The 18,265-nt window shown below is 44.7% G+C and overlaps 2 protein-coding genes across 7 annotated transcripts in view; both read left to right on the top strand.

Annotated features, from left to right (window-relative positions):
- Positions 1–4,464: 4,464 nt before the first annotated feature.
- hepacamb (hepatic and glial cell adhesion molecule b) lies at positions 4,465–11,547 on the top strand. Its single transcript, XM_023967957.2, has 7 exons — positions 4,465–4,670; positions 6,978–7,322; positions 7,908–8,189; positions 9,087–9,180; positions 9,952–10,046; positions 10,158–10,228; positions 10,478–11,547. Exons 1-7 carry the CDS (start codon positions 4,583–4,585, stop codon positions 10,811–10,813), a joined length of 1,311 nt encoding a protein of 436 aa, XP_023823725.1. The 5' UTR covers positions 4,465–4,582; the 3' UTR covers positions 10,814–11,547.
- A 2,996-nt stretch (positions 11,548–14,543) lies between these two features.
- The window catches only part of ccdc15 (coiled-coil domain containing 15), a 17,915-nt gene continuing 14,193 nt past the window's right edge, over positions 14,544–18,265 (top strand). For 4 of the 6 annotated variants that reach the window (XM_023967956.2, XM_023967955.2, XM_023967953.2 and 1 more), the window contains exons 1-3: positions 14,544–14,973; positions 15,062–15,211; positions 17,129–17,317. In XM_023967956.2, the coding sequence (XP_023823724.1) occupies positions 14,791–14,973; positions 15,062–15,211; positions 17,129–17,317 (522 nt within the window). In that variant the 5' untranslated portion in view covers positions 14,544–14,790. The remainder of the gene's footprint in view (positions 14,974–15,061; positions 15,212–17,128; positions 17,318–18,265) is intronic. The other 2 variants (XM_023967954.2, XM_070434356.1) reach the window with 2 other exon arrangements.

The raw sequence follows: 18,265 nt of genomic DNA, 5'->3' as shown, positions 1-18,265 counted from the left end.
TCTTCCTACCCATGTGAGAGACGCAGACTCGGTCTCAACCTTTAAGTCTTTATTGAAGACTCAACTCTTCAGTAGGTCCTATGATTGAGTGTAGTCTGGCCCAGGAGTGTGAAGGTGAACGGAAAGGTACTGGAACAACGAACCACCCTTGCTGTCTCTGCCTGGCCGGTTCCCCTCTCTCCACTGGGATTCTCTGCCTCTAACCCTATTACAGGGGCTGAGTCACTGGCTTACTGGTGCTCTTCCATGCCGTCCCTAGGAGGGGTGCGTCACTTGAGTGGATTGAGTCACTGATGGTGTGGGGGCTGTGCTTTGGCAAAGTGGGTGGGGTTATATCCTGCCTGTTTGGCCCTATCCGGGGGTATCGTCGGATGGGGCCACAGTGTTACAGCGACCCCTCCTGTCTCAGCCTCCAGTATTTATGCTGCAGTAGTTTATGTGTCGGGGGGCTAGGGTCAGTCTGTTATATCTGTAGTATTTCTCCTGTCTAATCCGGTGTCCTGTGTGAATTTAAGTATGCTCTCGCTAATTCTCTCTCTCTTTCTCTCGTTTTCTCTCTTTCTTTCTTTCTCTCTCTCGGAGGACCTGAGTCCTTGGACCATGCCTCAGGACTACCTGGCCTGATGACTCCTTGCTGTCCCCAGCCCACCTGGTTGTGCTGCTGCTCCAGTTTCAACTGTTCTGCCTATGGAACCCTGACCTTTTCACCAGACATGCTACCTGTCCCAGACCTGCTGTTTTCAACTCTCTAGAGACAGCAGGAGTGGTAGAGATACTCTGAATGATCGGCTATGACAAGCCAACTGATATTTACTCCTGAGGTGCTGACCTGTTGCACCCTCAACAACCACTGTGATAATTATTATTTGACCCTGCTGGTCATCTATGAACATTTGAACATCTTGGCCATGTTCTGTTATAATCTCCACCCGGCACAGCCAGAAGAGGACTGGCCACCCCTCATAGCCTGATTCCTCTCCAGGTTTCTTCCTAGGTTCTGGCCTTTCTAGGGAGTTTTTCCTAGCCACCGTTTCCTTCTACACCTACATTGCTTGCTGTTTGGGATTTTAGGCTGGGTTTCTTAACAGCACTTTGTGACATCAGCTGATGTAAGAAGAGCTTTATAAATAAATTTGATTTGATAAGGACAACTCATAGTGTGCTATTCTGTTGTTCTGAAATAGACTACACTTCCTTCATATTGTCACATCCGTTTAAAGGAGTGGACCAAGGCGCAGCGTTTTGAGAGTACATACTTGTTTATTTAACGACGTCGCCAACAAAACAATTGTAACGACTCTCGTCGTTGGTTGAAGGAGAGGAGGACCAAAACGCAGCGTGGTATGTATCCATTTTTATTAGAATACTTTTCTAGACGAACAAAACAATAAACAAAACGAAACCAACGACGCTACAGTCCTGAACAAGTGAACAATGAAAAAACAATGAACGCACGAACAGGAACAATCACCCACAAACAAACAGTGAACACAGCCTACCTAAATATGGTTCCCAATCAGAGACAACGTAAAACACCTGCCTCTGATTGAGAACCATATCAGGCCAATCAGACACACCTAAACCAATGAGACACAAAACATAGAATATACCCACCCAGCTCACGTCCTGACCAACTAAACAAAGACTAAACAAAGGAAATAAGGTCAGGAACGTGACAACAATAAACAACCAACCGACACGTGCAGCCAACGTAGTGCTCACAGGCAACTAAACATGGACAACTACCCACAAAACCAACATGGAAAATGGCAACCTAAATAGGCTCCCCAATCAGAGACAACGATAAACAGCTGTCTCTGATTGGGACCATTCAGGCACCATAAACCTACATACCCTAGACAATACAAAATCCCCATAGATAACCAAAAACCCCTAGACAAGCAAAACCCCTAGCAACAATACAAAACTAAACAAACCACCCTTGTCACACCTGACCTAACCAAATAATAAAGAGAGCAAATATAACTAAAGTCAGGGCGTGACAGTACCCCCCCCCAAAGGTGCGGACTCCGGCCGCAACCTAAACGGGAGGGTCTGGGTGAGCATTTCTCCGCGGTGGTGGCTCTGGTGCGGGACGTGGACCCGCCGCGGGCCCCGGACAGGAGGGCGACTCTGGCAGCTCTGGACAGGAGGGTGACTCTGGCAGCTCCGGACAGGAGGGCGACTCTGGCAGCTCCGGACAGGAGGGCGACTCTGGCAGCCGGACAGGAGGGCGATCTGGCAGCTCCGACAGAGGGCGACTCTGGCAGCTCCGGCAGGAGGGCGACTCTGGCAGCTCCGGACAGGAGGGCGACTCTGGCAGCTCTGTGCATGGATCATCATGGAGTTCTTGCCATGATCTCACTGGAGGCTTCTGCATGGATCATCATGGAGGCTTCGTGCCATGGATCATCACTGGAGGCTTCGTGCCATGGATCATCACTGGAGGCTTCGTGCCATGGATCATCATGTGAGGCTTCGTGCCATGGATCATCACTGGGAGGCTTCGTGCCATGGATCATCACTGGAGGCTTTGTGCCAACTTCAGCCCGGCACGTTCGAGGTGCTGACACAGGACACACTGGGCTGTGCAGGCGCATGGGAGACACTTGCGCAGAGCCAGTGCAGATACCCTGGACTGTGGAGGTGTACCGGAGGTCTGGGCGTGGAGCTAGCACAACTCCTCCTGGCTGGATACCCCCTGTAGCCCGGCAAGTGCGGGGAGCTGGAACAGGCCGCACTGGGCTGTGCTGGCGAACCGGGGACACCGTGCGTAGGGCTAGCGCAGGATAACCCGAGCGGGAGACGCACTGGAGGCCAGATGCGCTAAGCCGGCACCATCCCTCCTGGCTCGATGCCCACTCTAGCCCGGCCGATGCGAGGAGCTGCGATGTAGCGCACCGGCTATGAGTGCGCACTGGGGACACCATGCGCGTCACGCATAAACCGGTGCCTGCCCAGTCACTCTCTCCCACGGCAAACACGAGGAGTTGGCTCAGGTCTATGACCTGACTCCGCCAATCTCCCCGTGTGCCACCCCCAAAAAATCTGGGGCTGCCTCTCGTGCACGCGTCCTCGAGCCAACTCCTCGTAGCGTCGCCGCTTCGCCTTAGCTGCCTCCAGCTCCTCTTTAGGACGGCGATACTCTCCCATCTGTGCCAGGGTCCCTTGGCGTCCAGATTTCTCCATGTCCAACTCTCCAACAAATGCTGCTCCTCCTACACGCTGCTTGGTCGTTGTGGTGGGTAGTTCTGTCACGTCCGTTTAAAGGAGTGGACAAGGCGCAGCGTTTTGAGCGTACATACTTGTTTATTTAACAATGTCGCCAACAAAAACAATAAACAACCAACCGACCGTGAAGCCAACGTAGTGCTCACAGGCAACTAAACATGGACAACTACCCACAAAACCAACATGGAAAATGGCAACCTAAATAGGCTCCCCAATCAGAGACAACGATAAACAGCTGTTCTCGATTGGGAACCATTCAGGCCACCATAAACCTACATACCCTAGACAATACAAAATCCCCATAGATAACCAAAAAACCCTAGACAAGACAAAACCCCTAGAAAAACCCTAACCCAAAAACTAAACAACCACCCTTGTCACACCCTGACCTAAGCAAATAATAAAGAAAGCAAATATAACTAAAGTCAGGGCGTGACACATATCCTGTTTGTTTAGACCTGTCTAAAAGAAATAATGGATGTATTGTAATGGTGTAGGCTATATTAAATTCATTTAATAGACTTTTTAAAATGTAGATGTTTCAAAGGTCTGCATCACTGGCTTGTAGGCTTGCGTGGAAGCCAGGAGATGCTAAATGTGTTTGTGCTAATTAACGGTCAATTACAGTGAGACCAGCAGTTATTTCTTGACAATCACAGGCTGACAAAATGTCATGACCGCCACGCCCTACCCTATTCCCTTTATAGTGCACTACTTTTTACCAAGGCCCAATAAGCACTATAGGGGAAAGGATGCCATTTAAGACCTTACTCAGCAGGCTTTAGAGAAGGGCCTCCTCTCTATGCCCCTAATACTGAGAACAGAGGAACAACAAGTGGCTTCAGACTGAGGCAAAGTATAAGCGTTCAGTGGCCAGGTAAAACTGAATAGCCTAGGTCTTGCCATGGCATTGTCAGCTCATTTTTCCATTACAGGAGTGTATTTGAATAAGCTTAAGTGACGTTCTAAAGGGACATTCATGTATTCATTGCTGCACTTGGAATTTCACTCATGCTTAGAAGCTTACTATGCACGTTTTAAAAGTAGTCTACAACAAATCCAGAATTGTGCAGAAAATAAACAAGATGTGTGCTTTATTTTCTGTACAATTGTTCTACTAACACCACACACCACATCACACACACACACACACACACACACACACACACACACACACACACACACACACACACACACACACACACTGCTGTTGTGTTGCTTTGTTGTGCAGTGCACCCAGTCCTAGTGGAGCCCTGCCTTGGAGGAATGGCTGTGCGCTCTCTGGGGGACGTGGCCAGAGTGGACAAATCATGCTAATTGTCTGGGACAGAAACGGAGTGCTAAACCCAAGATGAAGGCAGAGAGAGAGGCTCTCTCAGAAGCCATAGCCGCTCCTCAACTTTTGCTGCTCTGGTGTCTTCTTGTCTCACCTCAGTCAGGTAAGGGAAACTTTCCCGTTTTTGGAAAACACATCTGTGTAGTGTTCACTTGCAAGGCTAAGACAATGTGGGTGGGAAGTATTTAGAGTGGAGTGGGCAAGTGTAGGTTGGTTTATGCATGTTTTCTGACTGCCGTATTTGTTTGGCTGATAAGTTGAACACATACATTTTGTGTCCTACTAAATTATGCCTACTTTTGCTTGTAAATTTGTTCATGTAAATTCATCTATTCAATAAAAAAATATGACTGTCAATCATTCAACAGCCCCTAATAAGACCCCTATTATGAATTTAAATGTCTCAGAATATGTATTGAATTAATTTGATTAGCATATATGCATAGGTCCCATATAAATTACAAAAACAATTATATAAAACACAATTTCCATGTTTAACAAGCAAATAAACATTTCCTTGTTGTGTACTAGCTTATATTCTGAAAAAAACGTTATTTAAAACATTCAAACTGACTGCACAATGCCACACAGTATGTATTTTTATTACTATTGCTCAATTACTAGAAAGACAATGACACTCTGATGACACTCATAAAACTATACATAATCTGTGGATTTAAAAATAGATTGATGAAGATATATTATTTGACAGAAAGCAGTCACAATGGGACCCAGATTCAATCCTGGAGTAAAATGTACTTTCAATGGACATTCTCTATTGAGAACGGTTTTTAGTCCAGGACTGCATCATCTGGGTTTGGGAAACCGGCAAATAGGGTTTAGACTTTAGAGAGTTTAGGCGTTCGGTCTGTACAAAAAGCTGTTTAGTTCATATCAATGGTATTTGATCTCTGTAGAGCCCATGTGGAAACTATGCTACTCAGATGTCTTCCGGTTGGTTCAGCAGGTTAGCCAAAGGTTGGAGAAGGACCTGAGCTCAGGCTATTGAGGTTTGACCTAGATACATAAATGGAAAGCTATACGAGGAATTGATCATTTTGTACATATATAATTCTAATTGTATATGAGATAAAGAAAAAAGGTGTGCCGACTCAAACATAGAAATATGATACTTGGTACTTTTAGAGGTGCGGTTGTGTCATGTCATTGCGGTTGTGTTGTCATCAGCAGAATCATTGGGGCCCTCTGTCTTCGGGCTCAGCCAATCGGGGAGCTTGTGTTGCTCTGAGGCCTCTTTCATGGGCTGCCAGGAAGGAAATTGGTCCAAACAATCCCCCCTTTTGTCAGCTCATCACAGCCGTCCAAGAGGACTGCGAGCCGTTACCACGGCGATGCAGTGCTGCCACGCAGGCTCCATGCAGCGCACTCTGCCCCGGCGGAGGAGGGGGCCCGGTGCCCACAGTCAAGTCATCAGCAGCCTGCCGCCCACAACAACAGCCAGCAGAGCTAGTTACAGTCCTTTGGCTCTCACTTTATAAGCCCACTCTGATCACATACTGTAGGCTATTACCATCAAAAAGAATCCTCTGGTCAATCAACTCTGAAAGAATTTCTGCAAAATCTGTTGGCCATAAGTTAGACGGTTTGAGATATGCCTTGCCTTGCTAAGAGAATTCTTAGCATAACCCAGACAATGACCTGTTAACAATGTCACGCCTTCTAGCCACAAATGCTTGAATAGAAGCATGTCACTTAATCAAGGACGGTTTAGACACGACTGGGATGGTGGTATTGGTGGTGTGGAGATTGTGGACAGTCCAATATTTTTCTGAATACTAACCTTCACAGTGTAATGGAATAGGAATGGTCCACAGGAGGCTGCTGAGGGGAGGAAGGCTCATAATACTGTCTGGAATAGACCGAATGGAATGGAATCAAACACTTGGAAACCATGTGTTTGATGTATTTGATACCATTCCAGTAATTCCACTCCAGCCATTACCACGAGCCAGTCTTCCCCAATTAAGGCGCCACCAACCTCTGAGGGAAGTGGGCCAAGTGTCCTTGGGTACACGATCTGGGTAAAGCTTGTTTGTTGGATGGCATGCTAGTGTAACCGGTGTGAAATGGCTAGCATTTCAATCGGTGAGGTGACAGAGGGTCCCTGGTTCGAGCCCAGGTTGGGGTGAGAAAAGGGATGGAAGCAACACTGTTACACTAGGCCTATTTAAAAGACACTTGTAGCAAGCTGAAATGGCATTGCAGGTAGGATACACCTGTACCCTATTGCAGTGTAATGCATGTATCAGTTTATCCATGTCACACATGCATGTAAGTGGTGGAACACGTGTACCATTCATATGAACTGAGACGTGTATAGAATAGAAATCTGCTAAATATATAGTATAACCTGAATAAATAGACTCTGTTCCATCTCCTCTGCGTCCAGGACGTGTCAAGGGAGTCAACATCACCAGCCCTGGCTCTCTGATCCGGGGCACGTTGGGCGGGGAGGCACTCCTCTCTGTTCGCTACAGCAGCTCCAGCCCCGACGCGCCAGTCATCAAGTGGCAGCTGAAGAGGGACGACAAGCCCGTCACCGTGGTCCAGTCCATTGGCACCGAGATCATTGGGAACCTGAGGCCCGAGTACCGGGACCGCATCCTGGTGTTTGAGAATGGCACCCTCCTACTCCACAACCTCAAACTCTCTGATGAGGGAACCTATGAAGTGGAGATCTCCATCACTGATGATACTTTCACCGGAGAGGGGAGTATTGACCTGACTGTGGATGGTATGTGGTCCATAGTGTAAGCAAGAGCCTATCTCCTGATTCTGTAGCGTGAGGCAGCTTGATGTACAAGTAAACCCCTTGGACAGGATGCTAGTCTATCACAGGGCCTTACCCCCCAATCCATCTCCATAATGCTGAGATACATTGGGTACAATTTTTAGAGTCTTTGGTATGACTTGACCCCCCAACCTTCCAATCTCAGGGAAGACACTCGATCCACAAGGCAATTGAGATGTTTGATGCATATTTTAGTATAAGTATACTTGTCCTTTATGACATGACTTGCTTGTAGGAACTGCTGGGATTGTCTGTGATAAAACCAAAGGATTTTTTTCCTTTTTGTTTATACAGTATTTCTCACACATTTGTATGACTGTAACATCGGCTGAATTGTCAAGGAAAGTGCAGGGGACAATGGTCCAAACCGTGTTGTTCTTGTAAAGGCATTGTTGCAATGAGGGTCACCTGAGAAGTTGTTAATGTACACCTGAGCTAATTTTTTAACCCATCATATCAGTATAACCTTTGGCCCAGAAGGAAGAGACATGACTTGACGTGTCTGACTACTATACTTATTCTCCATAGAGCCCATATCCAGACCTTACGTCCACATGGAGGCGTCCTCAGTACTGGAGCTCAGCGAGCACTTCACCCTCAACTGCTCCCATGACAACGGAACCAATGCCAAGTACAGCTGGCAGAAAGGAGGGAAACTGTTGACCAATGAGACGCGTCTGCAGCTGTCACCTGACCAGAAGCTCTTGACCATTGTGCGGGTGCTGATGGTGGATGATGACATCTACGGATGCGCGGTGGAGAACCCTATTGGGAGCATGAAGAGCCTGCCCATCAAACTCACTGTCTACAGTAGGCTACACAGTGGCACTATAGGCTTGAACCAGTGGCAATTCAAAGTCACAATCTTTAATCCGGTTTTAGGTCAAACGGCAACGTTGTCACATGCTTTGCTATAAAATTGAGGGATGAGGCTGGATAACTCCTGTAATAATCTCTGGCTATTTAACCCATGATATAGGCGACTTTAGAAAGTACACACTAAATCAATTGAAATTATTTTCATAATGTCATCTCAGAGTGCTTTTCCCCTATAGTCCTACTTGTCACTGGTTCAAGCCCAGGGCGCGCAAACAAATACTTCACTGAAAAGCAAGTCCTTGTATGTGAGAGAAGGGGTGAAAAAAAGGCAAATGCAAGCAATAGATCGTTTTTTTTTACTAACTGTAGCCTAATGTACTAGCAGCAAAAAGATAATGAGTGGGAGGGAAGTTGATCACTGGCCATGCATCCAGTACATGACATTTACATTTTTTACATTTAAGTCATTTAGCAGACGCTCTTATCCAGAGCGACTTACAAATTGGAAAGTTCATACATATTCATCCTGGTCCCCCCGTGGGGAATGAACCCACAACCCTGGCGTTGCAAGCGCCATGCTCTACCAACTGAGCCACACGGGACCAGGATGACTGAGCCACACGATGACTACATCACAGAGACATGAGTGTGTGCGTGGGAGGACGGGGGAGGAAGTACATGCTGTAATTCTGTTTGAACATATTGTTAAGTAGTTCTACTGTGCCGTTTGTTTTCCTATGTTGATGCGTCCCAAATAGCACCCTATTCCCTATATAGTGCACTACTTTTGAACAGAGCCTCGGGGGCCCTGGTCAAAAGTGTACACTAAATATGGAAAAGGGTGCCATTTGGGACAAAGCCTATGACCCTCCTACCCTCCCCCAACAGGGAGGAGTTCCCTATACATCATTCTCTCCACCGGGGGTATTTTCCTCCTTATCACCTTGGTTACGGTGTGCGCCTGCTGGGGGCCGTCCAATAAGTAAGAACCAAACACACTTTTGTCTCACTCTCTACATGTTTCTGGATGCTTCGGTCTGTTCATGGTCCTATGTGTTGGGAATACAGCAAGAAGATTAGTAACATGGCAGAAGCATATTGATAGTCAAGTTCATTAATGCAATCCAGTTAACTTGATAATAATTATTGAATTATACAATTATTCGTCAAATTTGTATTAAAATAATAATTACTATTTTATAGTACAATAATTGTACTGATATACTGTAGTGTTAAATAGACAAAATGCTAAATTTGACATGAACAATGTTGTTTTGAACAGTTTTTGTCACGACTTCTACCGAAGTCGTTGCCTCTCCTTGTTCGGGCGGTGCTCGGCGGGTCGACGTCACCAGTCTTCTAGCCATCATTGATCCATTTTTCATTTTCCATTGGTTTTGTCTTGTCTTCCCACACACCTGGTTTCAATCCCATTCATTACCTGTTGTGTATTTAACCCTCTGTTTCCCCTCATGTCTTTGTCAGAGATTGTTTTATGTCAGTGTTGTTTATGGTTGTATGGGTTGTATGGTTGTATAGGGTCCTTGTACCCATGTTTATTTTATGTATGTACATATAAGTGTTTGGAGCATGTTAAGTGGACATATATTAAAAGACTCCATTTACACTCCGTTTGACTCTCCTGCGCCTGACTTCCCTGCTACCTATACACACGACTCTGACAGTTTTATACTGTATAATTTAAGCACACAGTTGATTCTCACGTACAGTATATTGTATGTTTATTGTGCAGAGAGCGGCAGAAACAGCAAATGAAGCCCAGAGGGTTGGCAGGACTGCCAAGGCATTTAATAGAACACCCTGATTATTCCCCAATCAATCATGCAGGTAAGGAACCTAATAATTACTTGTTTTTATATTTCCTATTTATTCATAAGAATTATAAATTGTTGTGCTACACCAAAAGTCTTCATCCAATGTATTTTTCATCCTCTACAGTTGACGTTGTACCAAAAATGATGACTGAACATGAACGCAAGAATCCAGTGGCACTCTACATCCTCAAAGAGGTACCTCTTTAAATAACAAAAAAGCTGTCATCAGTATCTGACTCAAAACATAGCTAATAATACATTTGAATTTAATAAATCAATAAAAAGCCCAGAGATACTGTGAGGACTTGTAGGTTTTTATCATTCAGGTGTTAAGATGACTACAATATCTCAATGTAGAAAAAATACAGCCAGTATGTATTGTTTGGGACCTGTTCAGAGCATTGTGTGTGTGTCTGAGTATTGACTTGGTTTCCCTCGTTGTAGGATTTCCCTCAGGGCGACCATGACTCACCCGGCAACATGGGCCTTGGCCCCTCCTCTGAACCACCCAGCAGCCCCCCCGGCTACAGCAGCTCCCTGACTCCCTCCTCACTCTCCCCTGAACCCCCCGCCCACTCCTCTCGCATGTACCCCCGCACCCCGATCAGCTCCCCCCCTTCACATCACAACAACAAGGTGCAGAGCAAAACCTCCACCCCCTCCCCACCCCGCACTCGATGCTCCGGGCGCATGTTTCGCGCCCCAGTGGGCATACCGCCTGCCAGTCAGTTGGAAGAGCCCGCCCCCACATTGGAGAGCAACGGTACCACTCAGCCTTGATTGTCTTTCTACAAGTCCTGGAGGGATGAAGTGTGTGCAGACTTATGTTTCAGCCCAGCAATAAGACATCTGGTCTAAATTCAAAACCTTGACTAGTTGAAATAAGGATCGTATTCATTAGGCACCAAAGGGAACAAAATGGCCTGAAACAGGGATGGACTAACTGGAATTTTCCAAAAGAAACATTAATTTTATTTTTTCTTTGCAAAAAGTTATTTTGAATGCCCTAATGAATATGGCACTGGTGTGGTGAAGCTGGGCCAGAAAAAAAGCTGGCACAGTGTGTCTCCTGTTGTCTACCCCTGGTCAACATGTTCTTCCCCCCTCCATGCCTTGGTGCTGTAGAGAGACATTTATCTGTATGTTTACATAGTGACTGTATGTATATATGTAAATAGATTTTATATGAAGTTATAGTGAAGTAATGTTTGTCTCAGAACCCAACATAGCACTTAATCATGTCAATAGATTTGTAAATACACTGTCATCCTCCACAACTTTATGAGTCAGGTTTAGGTTTGAAGTTATGACACGTTAGTTAGCCTATTATTTTTTCTTCAATTATATTATGTCCTATTCATAAGACCTGTTCAATTGTATAAAACCTCTCTTTAAAGATACCCATTTATTCATATGTTGGTACATTTTGTATTGTGTGGATGTTTGTAATTTAACTAATCATTTTCTTTGTTATTGGCTATCATAGCTGAATAATCATTCAATGTTTTTCCGTGGTATAGATTCATAGAATTATTAAGAAAATCAAAGGATACATTGTACATATCAGTAGAGATGTTTATTAAAGGCGTGATGAGGAGGAAATATTGGTTGTCATTTATACATTTGTTTCACTCAAAGTTAAACTTTAGTGAATGTTTGAATGTTTCAAACACTTTATCCTCAATATTGTCATTTTGCATCTTCAGGTGAGCATGCATTTTTGCCATTTATCTATGCAGAAATGAATTGGAAAAATAAGTTAGTGTAGCAGATGGCAATCTGTGAAACTCACTCCTTAGCCTGAAGTGCCTCCACTTGCGCTGCTGAATAGCTACTTTTTCAGTGGTGCGACTATATAAGACCCTTCGAGAGGGCGGTTACGTGTGATAGCGAGGCAGAGGTCCTGGGTTCGAGCCTCGGTATGAGTGAATCGGGAGGAAGCTGTACCCGCTAACCAAGCAGCGTGACGTCTTTTACAATGGTGCCGTGTTCCGGATCATCAGTTGGGCTCAGCTCAATGATGGGGTCGCTGTGGAGTGGGTTTGGGGGGTGAATGTAGGAGATGGCGATGTGTGATACTCACTCCTCAGCCTGAAATGTCTCTACTTGTGCTGCCGAATAGCTAGCTTTTAGGTGGCGCAACAGGGTAAGATGCTTCTGGAAGGTGGTCAGGGGTGTTAGCAAGGCAGAGGTCCTGGGTTCCAGCCTTGGTATGAGCCGAATCAGGAGGAAACGGACCTCGCTAAGCAAGCAGTGTGACTTCCTTAACATTAGCTTATGTGGGACTTCTTCAGACAGTGGTAGGCTGCACCCATCGTTATCAACATCAATGCAATCTCCTCATCTCTCTCCACAGAGAATGTTTGTGCCCTGCAATAAAACAGAGGGGACATACTTTCAACAAAGTACAGTACAGGCTTTATGTAATTTGTTACTTTTTGTCAAATGCTCCTCATTCTGTTCTCTCACACACAGATAATTTGTTTGCTGATTCACAGTCATAGGACAATAGTATGCCTGTTCAGTGACCACTACAGCTGTGTAGTTGAGGCATGGAGAAGAAAGAAAGTGGTTATACTGCCTATCCCAATATATACACTACCGTTCAAAAGTTTGGGGTCACTTAGAAATGTCCTTGTTTTTGAAAGAAAAGCAAATTGTTTTGTCCATTAAAATAACATCAAATTGATCACAAATACATTGTAGACATTGTTAATGTTGTGAATGACTATTGTAGCTGGAAACTGCTGATTTTTAATGGAATATCTACATAAATGTACAGAGGCCCATTATCAGCAACCATCTCCCATGTGTTCCAGCTAATCCATGTCTGTGTTCTTTTGCCCATCTTATTATTTTATTTTTATTGGTCAGTTTGAGATATGGCTTTTTCTTTGCAACTCTGCCTAGAAGGCCAGCATCCCGGAGTCGCCTCTTCACTGTTGACGTTGAGACTGGTGTTTTCCGGGTACTATTTAATGAAGCTGCCAGTTGAGGACTTGTGAGGCATCTATTTCTCAAACTAGACACTCTAATGTACTTGTCCTCTTGCTCAGTTGTGCACTGGGGCCTCCCACTCCTCTTTCTATTCTGGTTAGAGACAGTTTGCGCTGTACTGTGAAGGAAGCGTTGTACAAGATCTTCAGTTTCTTGGCAATTTCTCGCATGGAATAGCCATAATTTCTCAGAACAAGAATAGTCTGACGAGTTTCAGAAGAAAGTTCTTTATTTCTGGCCATTTTGAGCCTGTAATTGAACCCACAAATGCTGATGCTCGATACTCAACTCGTCTAAAGAAGACCAGTTTTATTGCTTCTTTAATCAGAACAACAGTTTTCAGCTGTGCTAACATAATTGCAAAAGGGTTTTCTAATGATCAATTAGCCTTTAAAAACGATCAACTTGGATTAGCTAGCACAGCATGCCATTGGAACACAGGAGTGATTGTTGCAGATAACGGGACTCTGTACACCTATGAAGATATTCCATAAAAAATGTGCAGTTTCCAGCTACAATAGTCATTTACAACATTAACAATGTCTACACTGTATTTCTGATCAATTTGATGTTATTTTAATGGACAAAAAATGTATACGTTGGAGAGTAAAGACATTACAAAATTTGTCCACAGAACGGAGAAAGATTATTACATGCCTGGATAACAATTACGTGTTGTTACTATGTTTTCTCACGAGAAAACTATGTCACTGTGTACTTGGACTTTTCAGTGGGCCTAAATCAAACGGCCTATTTCCATTTATCTGCAAATGTATTCTAAACCAATCCAGCTTGATTCAGTTACCGGAGAAGAGTTTGACATGAGGTTTATGTAATGTATTAGTAGCTGACCAGTGCAGAGAGTAACACAGCTGAAGAGGGGGACTGTAGCGCAGAGCAGACCGTCTATGGTCACGACAGGTACACCAAAAGCTGGGCCTTGGGTACTGGCACATGCACTGCTTACATTCCCGCTCTTTCGGGAAAAGTGTCTTCACACACATAGGCAGCTGAGAAAAGTGTCTTCACACACATAGGCAGCTGCGACAGCAGGTGAGAAGGTGGACTCGAGCCGTGGACCCAGCAGTGCAGACGAGCACCAGGACAGCGATGTGTTTATAGTGTGTGTGTGTGCAAGCTTCGTCAATGGTTTATAACCTAAACAAAAGCCTGGCCTTTAGTCGTAACGGCAGTATGCTGTCCACCACTTTTTTGCTGCTTTATTACTATGTATCAAATAATTGCCCCTCTTTTAATCGTGGAGGGCAGGGAATAGACAGGGAGAGGTTGAACACATCTGTTCAACAGATTCTAACAGCCTAAATATAATTTTAATCAACTCACTTTTATGCCTAGGGTGCTTCTGAGCAGAGAGGAAGTTTTGAGCAGGCTAGACTGCGCATGTTTGAGTCAAACAAATTTTGATGGACACCTGGTACGACCATTCAGATCTCAGATTCTCTAATCCAGAAGAAACCCAAATAAATGAAGTGGGCGGAGCAAAAATGGTCGCACTATTATTACGTCACCAACAACAAGAAGCGTCTACTGTGGCAGTTGAGAAGCCAAACACACTTCAGTATTTAAGAAAGGTTATGTTCACAGATACTAACAAATAATTTATAGCCCTCCGGACAATTAATACTCATGTCAACGCTGTTGCACATGAAACGTATTAGGTTGGTTGAAGAAGTAGCTAGCTAACGTTAACTCAGAAGTTAGCAAACGTTTCCTGGATAGTTAGCAATCTGGCTAGCAACATGCCGCCTAATATCAATCCTAAAGTAAAGGGCACAACGAAAGTTTCAATTAGTGGGATAACAGTACATGCTCAAAGCAAACATTGTCATCGAAATAATGTATTGGCAGAGAGGAATCAGGCAGTTGCACCTGTGGGCGCCTGGGTGGAGAGTGGACAAGACTGCCAGGATGAGCATCCAAATGTAAGTGTAGCCGTACATCAGTTATTCTACTTGAACAGGTAGCTAGTTAGCATATTTACCTGTTGACTTATTCTTTCGTATGAGCCAGGTTCGTGCCATGCTAACGGAGGAGCTACAGATGGAGATTCAACGGGAGAAAGAGGAGAGTCTTCGCCGGTTTCAGGAAGAAGTACGCCGCCGCGTGGCACAACATGCTCAAATCCGCAAGAGGTGGCAGCTTAAGAAGTCATGCGAGATGGTGACTAGGCTATATAATGTGGATAATTAACATATTGTATTACAATTGCTGTTCATGATGGAAGACAGTTAGTAGGCCAACATCATTAAAAAACAACAAAGCATTACAAATGGCAAGAATACAGTTACAGTGGGGAGAACAAGTATTTGAGACATTGCCGATTTTGCAGGTTTTCCTACTTACAAAGCATGTAGAGGTCTGTCATTTTTATCATAGGTACACTTCAACTGTGAGAGACGGAATCTAAAACAAAAATCCAGAAAATCACATTGTATGATTTTGAAGTAATTAATTAGAATTTTATTGCATGGCATAAGTATTTGATCACCTACCAACCAGTAAGAATTCCAGCTCTCACAGACCTTTTAGTTTTTCTTTAAGAAGCCCTCCTGTTCTCCACTCATTACCTGTATTAACTGCACCTGTTTGAACTCGTTACCTGTATAAAAGACACCTGTCTACACACTCAATCAAAACAGACTCCAACCTCTCCACAATGGCCAAGACCAGAGAGCTGTGTAAGGACATCAGGGATAGCATTGTAGACCTGCACAAGGCTGGGATAGGCTACAGGACAATAGGCAAGCAGCTTGGTGAGAAGGCAACAACTGTTGGTGCAATTATTCGAAAATGGAAGAAGTTCAAGATGACGGTCAATCACCCTCGGTCTGGGGCTCCATGCAAGATCTCACCTCGTGGGGCATCAATGATCATGAGGAAGGTGAGGGATCAGCCCAGAACTACACGGCAGGACCTGATCAATGACCTGAAGAGAGCTGGGACCACAGTCTCAAAGAAAACCATTAGTAACACACTACCCCGTCATGGATTAAGGGCAGCTCACGCAAGTGTCCCCCTGCTCAAGCCAGCGATGTCCAGGCCCGTCTGAAGTTTGCCAATGACCTATCTGGAATGATCAGAGGAGGAATGGGGAAGGTCATGTGGTCTGAGACAAAAATAGAGCTTTTTGGTCTAACTCCACTCGCCGTGTTTGGAGGAAGAAGGATGGATACAACCCAAGAACACCATCCCGACGTGAAGCATGGAGGTGGAAACATCATTCTTTGGGGATGCTTTTCTGCAAAGGGGACAGGACGACTGCACCGTATTGAGGGGAGGATGGATGGGGCCATGTATCGTGAGATCTTGGCCAAAAACCTCCTTCCCTCAGTAGAAGCATTGAAGATGGGTCGTGGCTGGGTCTTCCAGCATGACAACGACCCGAAACACACAGCCAGGGCACTAAGGAGTGGCTCCGTAAGAAGCATCTCAAGGTCCTGGAGTGGCCTAGCCGTCTCCAGACCTGAACCCATAGAAAATCTTTGGAGGGGCTGAAAGTCCGTATTCCGCAGCGACAGCCCGAAACCTGAAGGATCTGGAGAGGTCTGTATGGAGGAGTGGGGGCCATGGGCCAAAATCCCTGCTGCAGTGTGTGCAAACCTGGTCAAGAACTACAGGAAACGTATGATCTCTGTAATTGCAAACAAAGGTTTCTGTACCAAATATAATGTTCTGTTTTTCTGATGTATCAAATACTTATGTCATGCAATAAAATGCTAATGAATTACTTAAAAATCATACAATGTGATTTTCTGGATTTTTGTTTTAGATTCCGTCTCTCACAGTTGAAGTGTACCTATGATAAAAATTACAGACCACTACATGCTTTGTAAGTAGGGAAACCTGTAAAATCGGCAGTGTATCAAATACTTGTTCTCCCCACTGTATCTTGGTTTCCAAGTATTGTAGCTAGCAACTGCACATGTAAATGACATGGACTATGGGTAAATGAGCACCACCTCTATCAAGAATGTCACAGGCTAGTGACACAACCTGGGAATGCCATGCAGTCCTCAAACTCCTCATTTGATGACAGCATATTACCCAGTTTAAAGCCTGCGTTGTTTGTCTTTACAGGCAGAGCAGGAGGAGAGAGTGCTCCAGCAGTCCAGCGATGCAGCGCAGAGATTGACCCCCAGGAAGAATCCGTTCCCCTACTCCCCACAGAGAGAGCTAGCCATCTGCAGCCCCAACTCCCGCTGGGTTCGAGCCCAGGGCCATGAGAGCAGCGACAGAGAAAACAGGACAGATCTGCAAACGCATCAGGTGGCAAAATTTATCTGTGATGATCTACATTGACATGTTAGTCATTTAGAAGATGCTCTTCTCCAGAGCATCTTCTATTCCGTGCATTAAATGGAAGTAAGAAAAACGACCACATATCTCAATCATTGCAAGGGAAAAAAACTTCTAAATACCAGTAGCTTTGCAAAATCTGTGCTTGTTATAGTAAAGGAAAAGCAAGTAGTATTTGTTTAAAAAATAAATAATCTGTTATAAAAACATTGAATGAAGCCACACAAGCACTGAGTGGATATTGTTATTGATTCGCATCTACAGTGGGGAGAACAAGTAATTTGATACACTGCTGATTTTGCAGGTTTTCCTATTTACAAAGCATGTAGAGGTCTGTAATTTTTTATCATAGGTACACTTCAACTGTGAGACGGAATCTAAAACGAAAATCACATTGTATGATTTTTAAGTAATTAATTTGCATTTTATTGCATGACATAAGTATTTGATACATCGGAAAAGCAGAACTTAATATTTGGTACAGAAACCTTTGTTTGCAATTACAGAGATCATACGTTTCCTGTAGTTCTTGACCAGGTTCGCACACACTGCAGCAGGGATTTTGGCCCACTCCTCCATACAGACCTTCTCCAGATCCTTCAGGCTGGATCATCCAAATAGTGCTTTGGGCAAACTTCAACGGCCCTGGACATGCGCTGGCTTGAGCAGGATGCACTCTTGCGTGCAGCTGCCAGGATTTTAATCCTGCGGGTAGTGTGTTACTAATGGTTGTTCTTGAGACGTGGTCCCAGCTCTTTCAGGTCATTGATCCAGGTCTGCGTGTATTCTGGGCTGCATCCCTCCACCTTTCCTCATGATCATTTGATGCCCCACGAAGCGTGAGATCTGCATGGAGCCCCAGACCGAAGGGCTATTGACCGTCATCCTTGAACTTCTTCCAATTTTCGAATAATTGCA

Source organism: Salvelinus sp. IW2-2015, linkage group LG23, assembly GCF_002910315.2.
Source record: "Salvelinus sp. IW2-2015 linkage group LG23, ASM291031v2, whole genome shotgun sequence".
Classification (NCBI taxonomy): domain Eukaryota; kingdom Metazoa; phylum Chordata; class Actinopteri; order Salmoniformes; family Salmonidae; genus Salvelinus; species Salvelinus sp. IW2-2015.
Note: the sequence above shows the minus strand (reverse complement) of the source record. Positions and strands in the feature narration are given on the sequence as shown.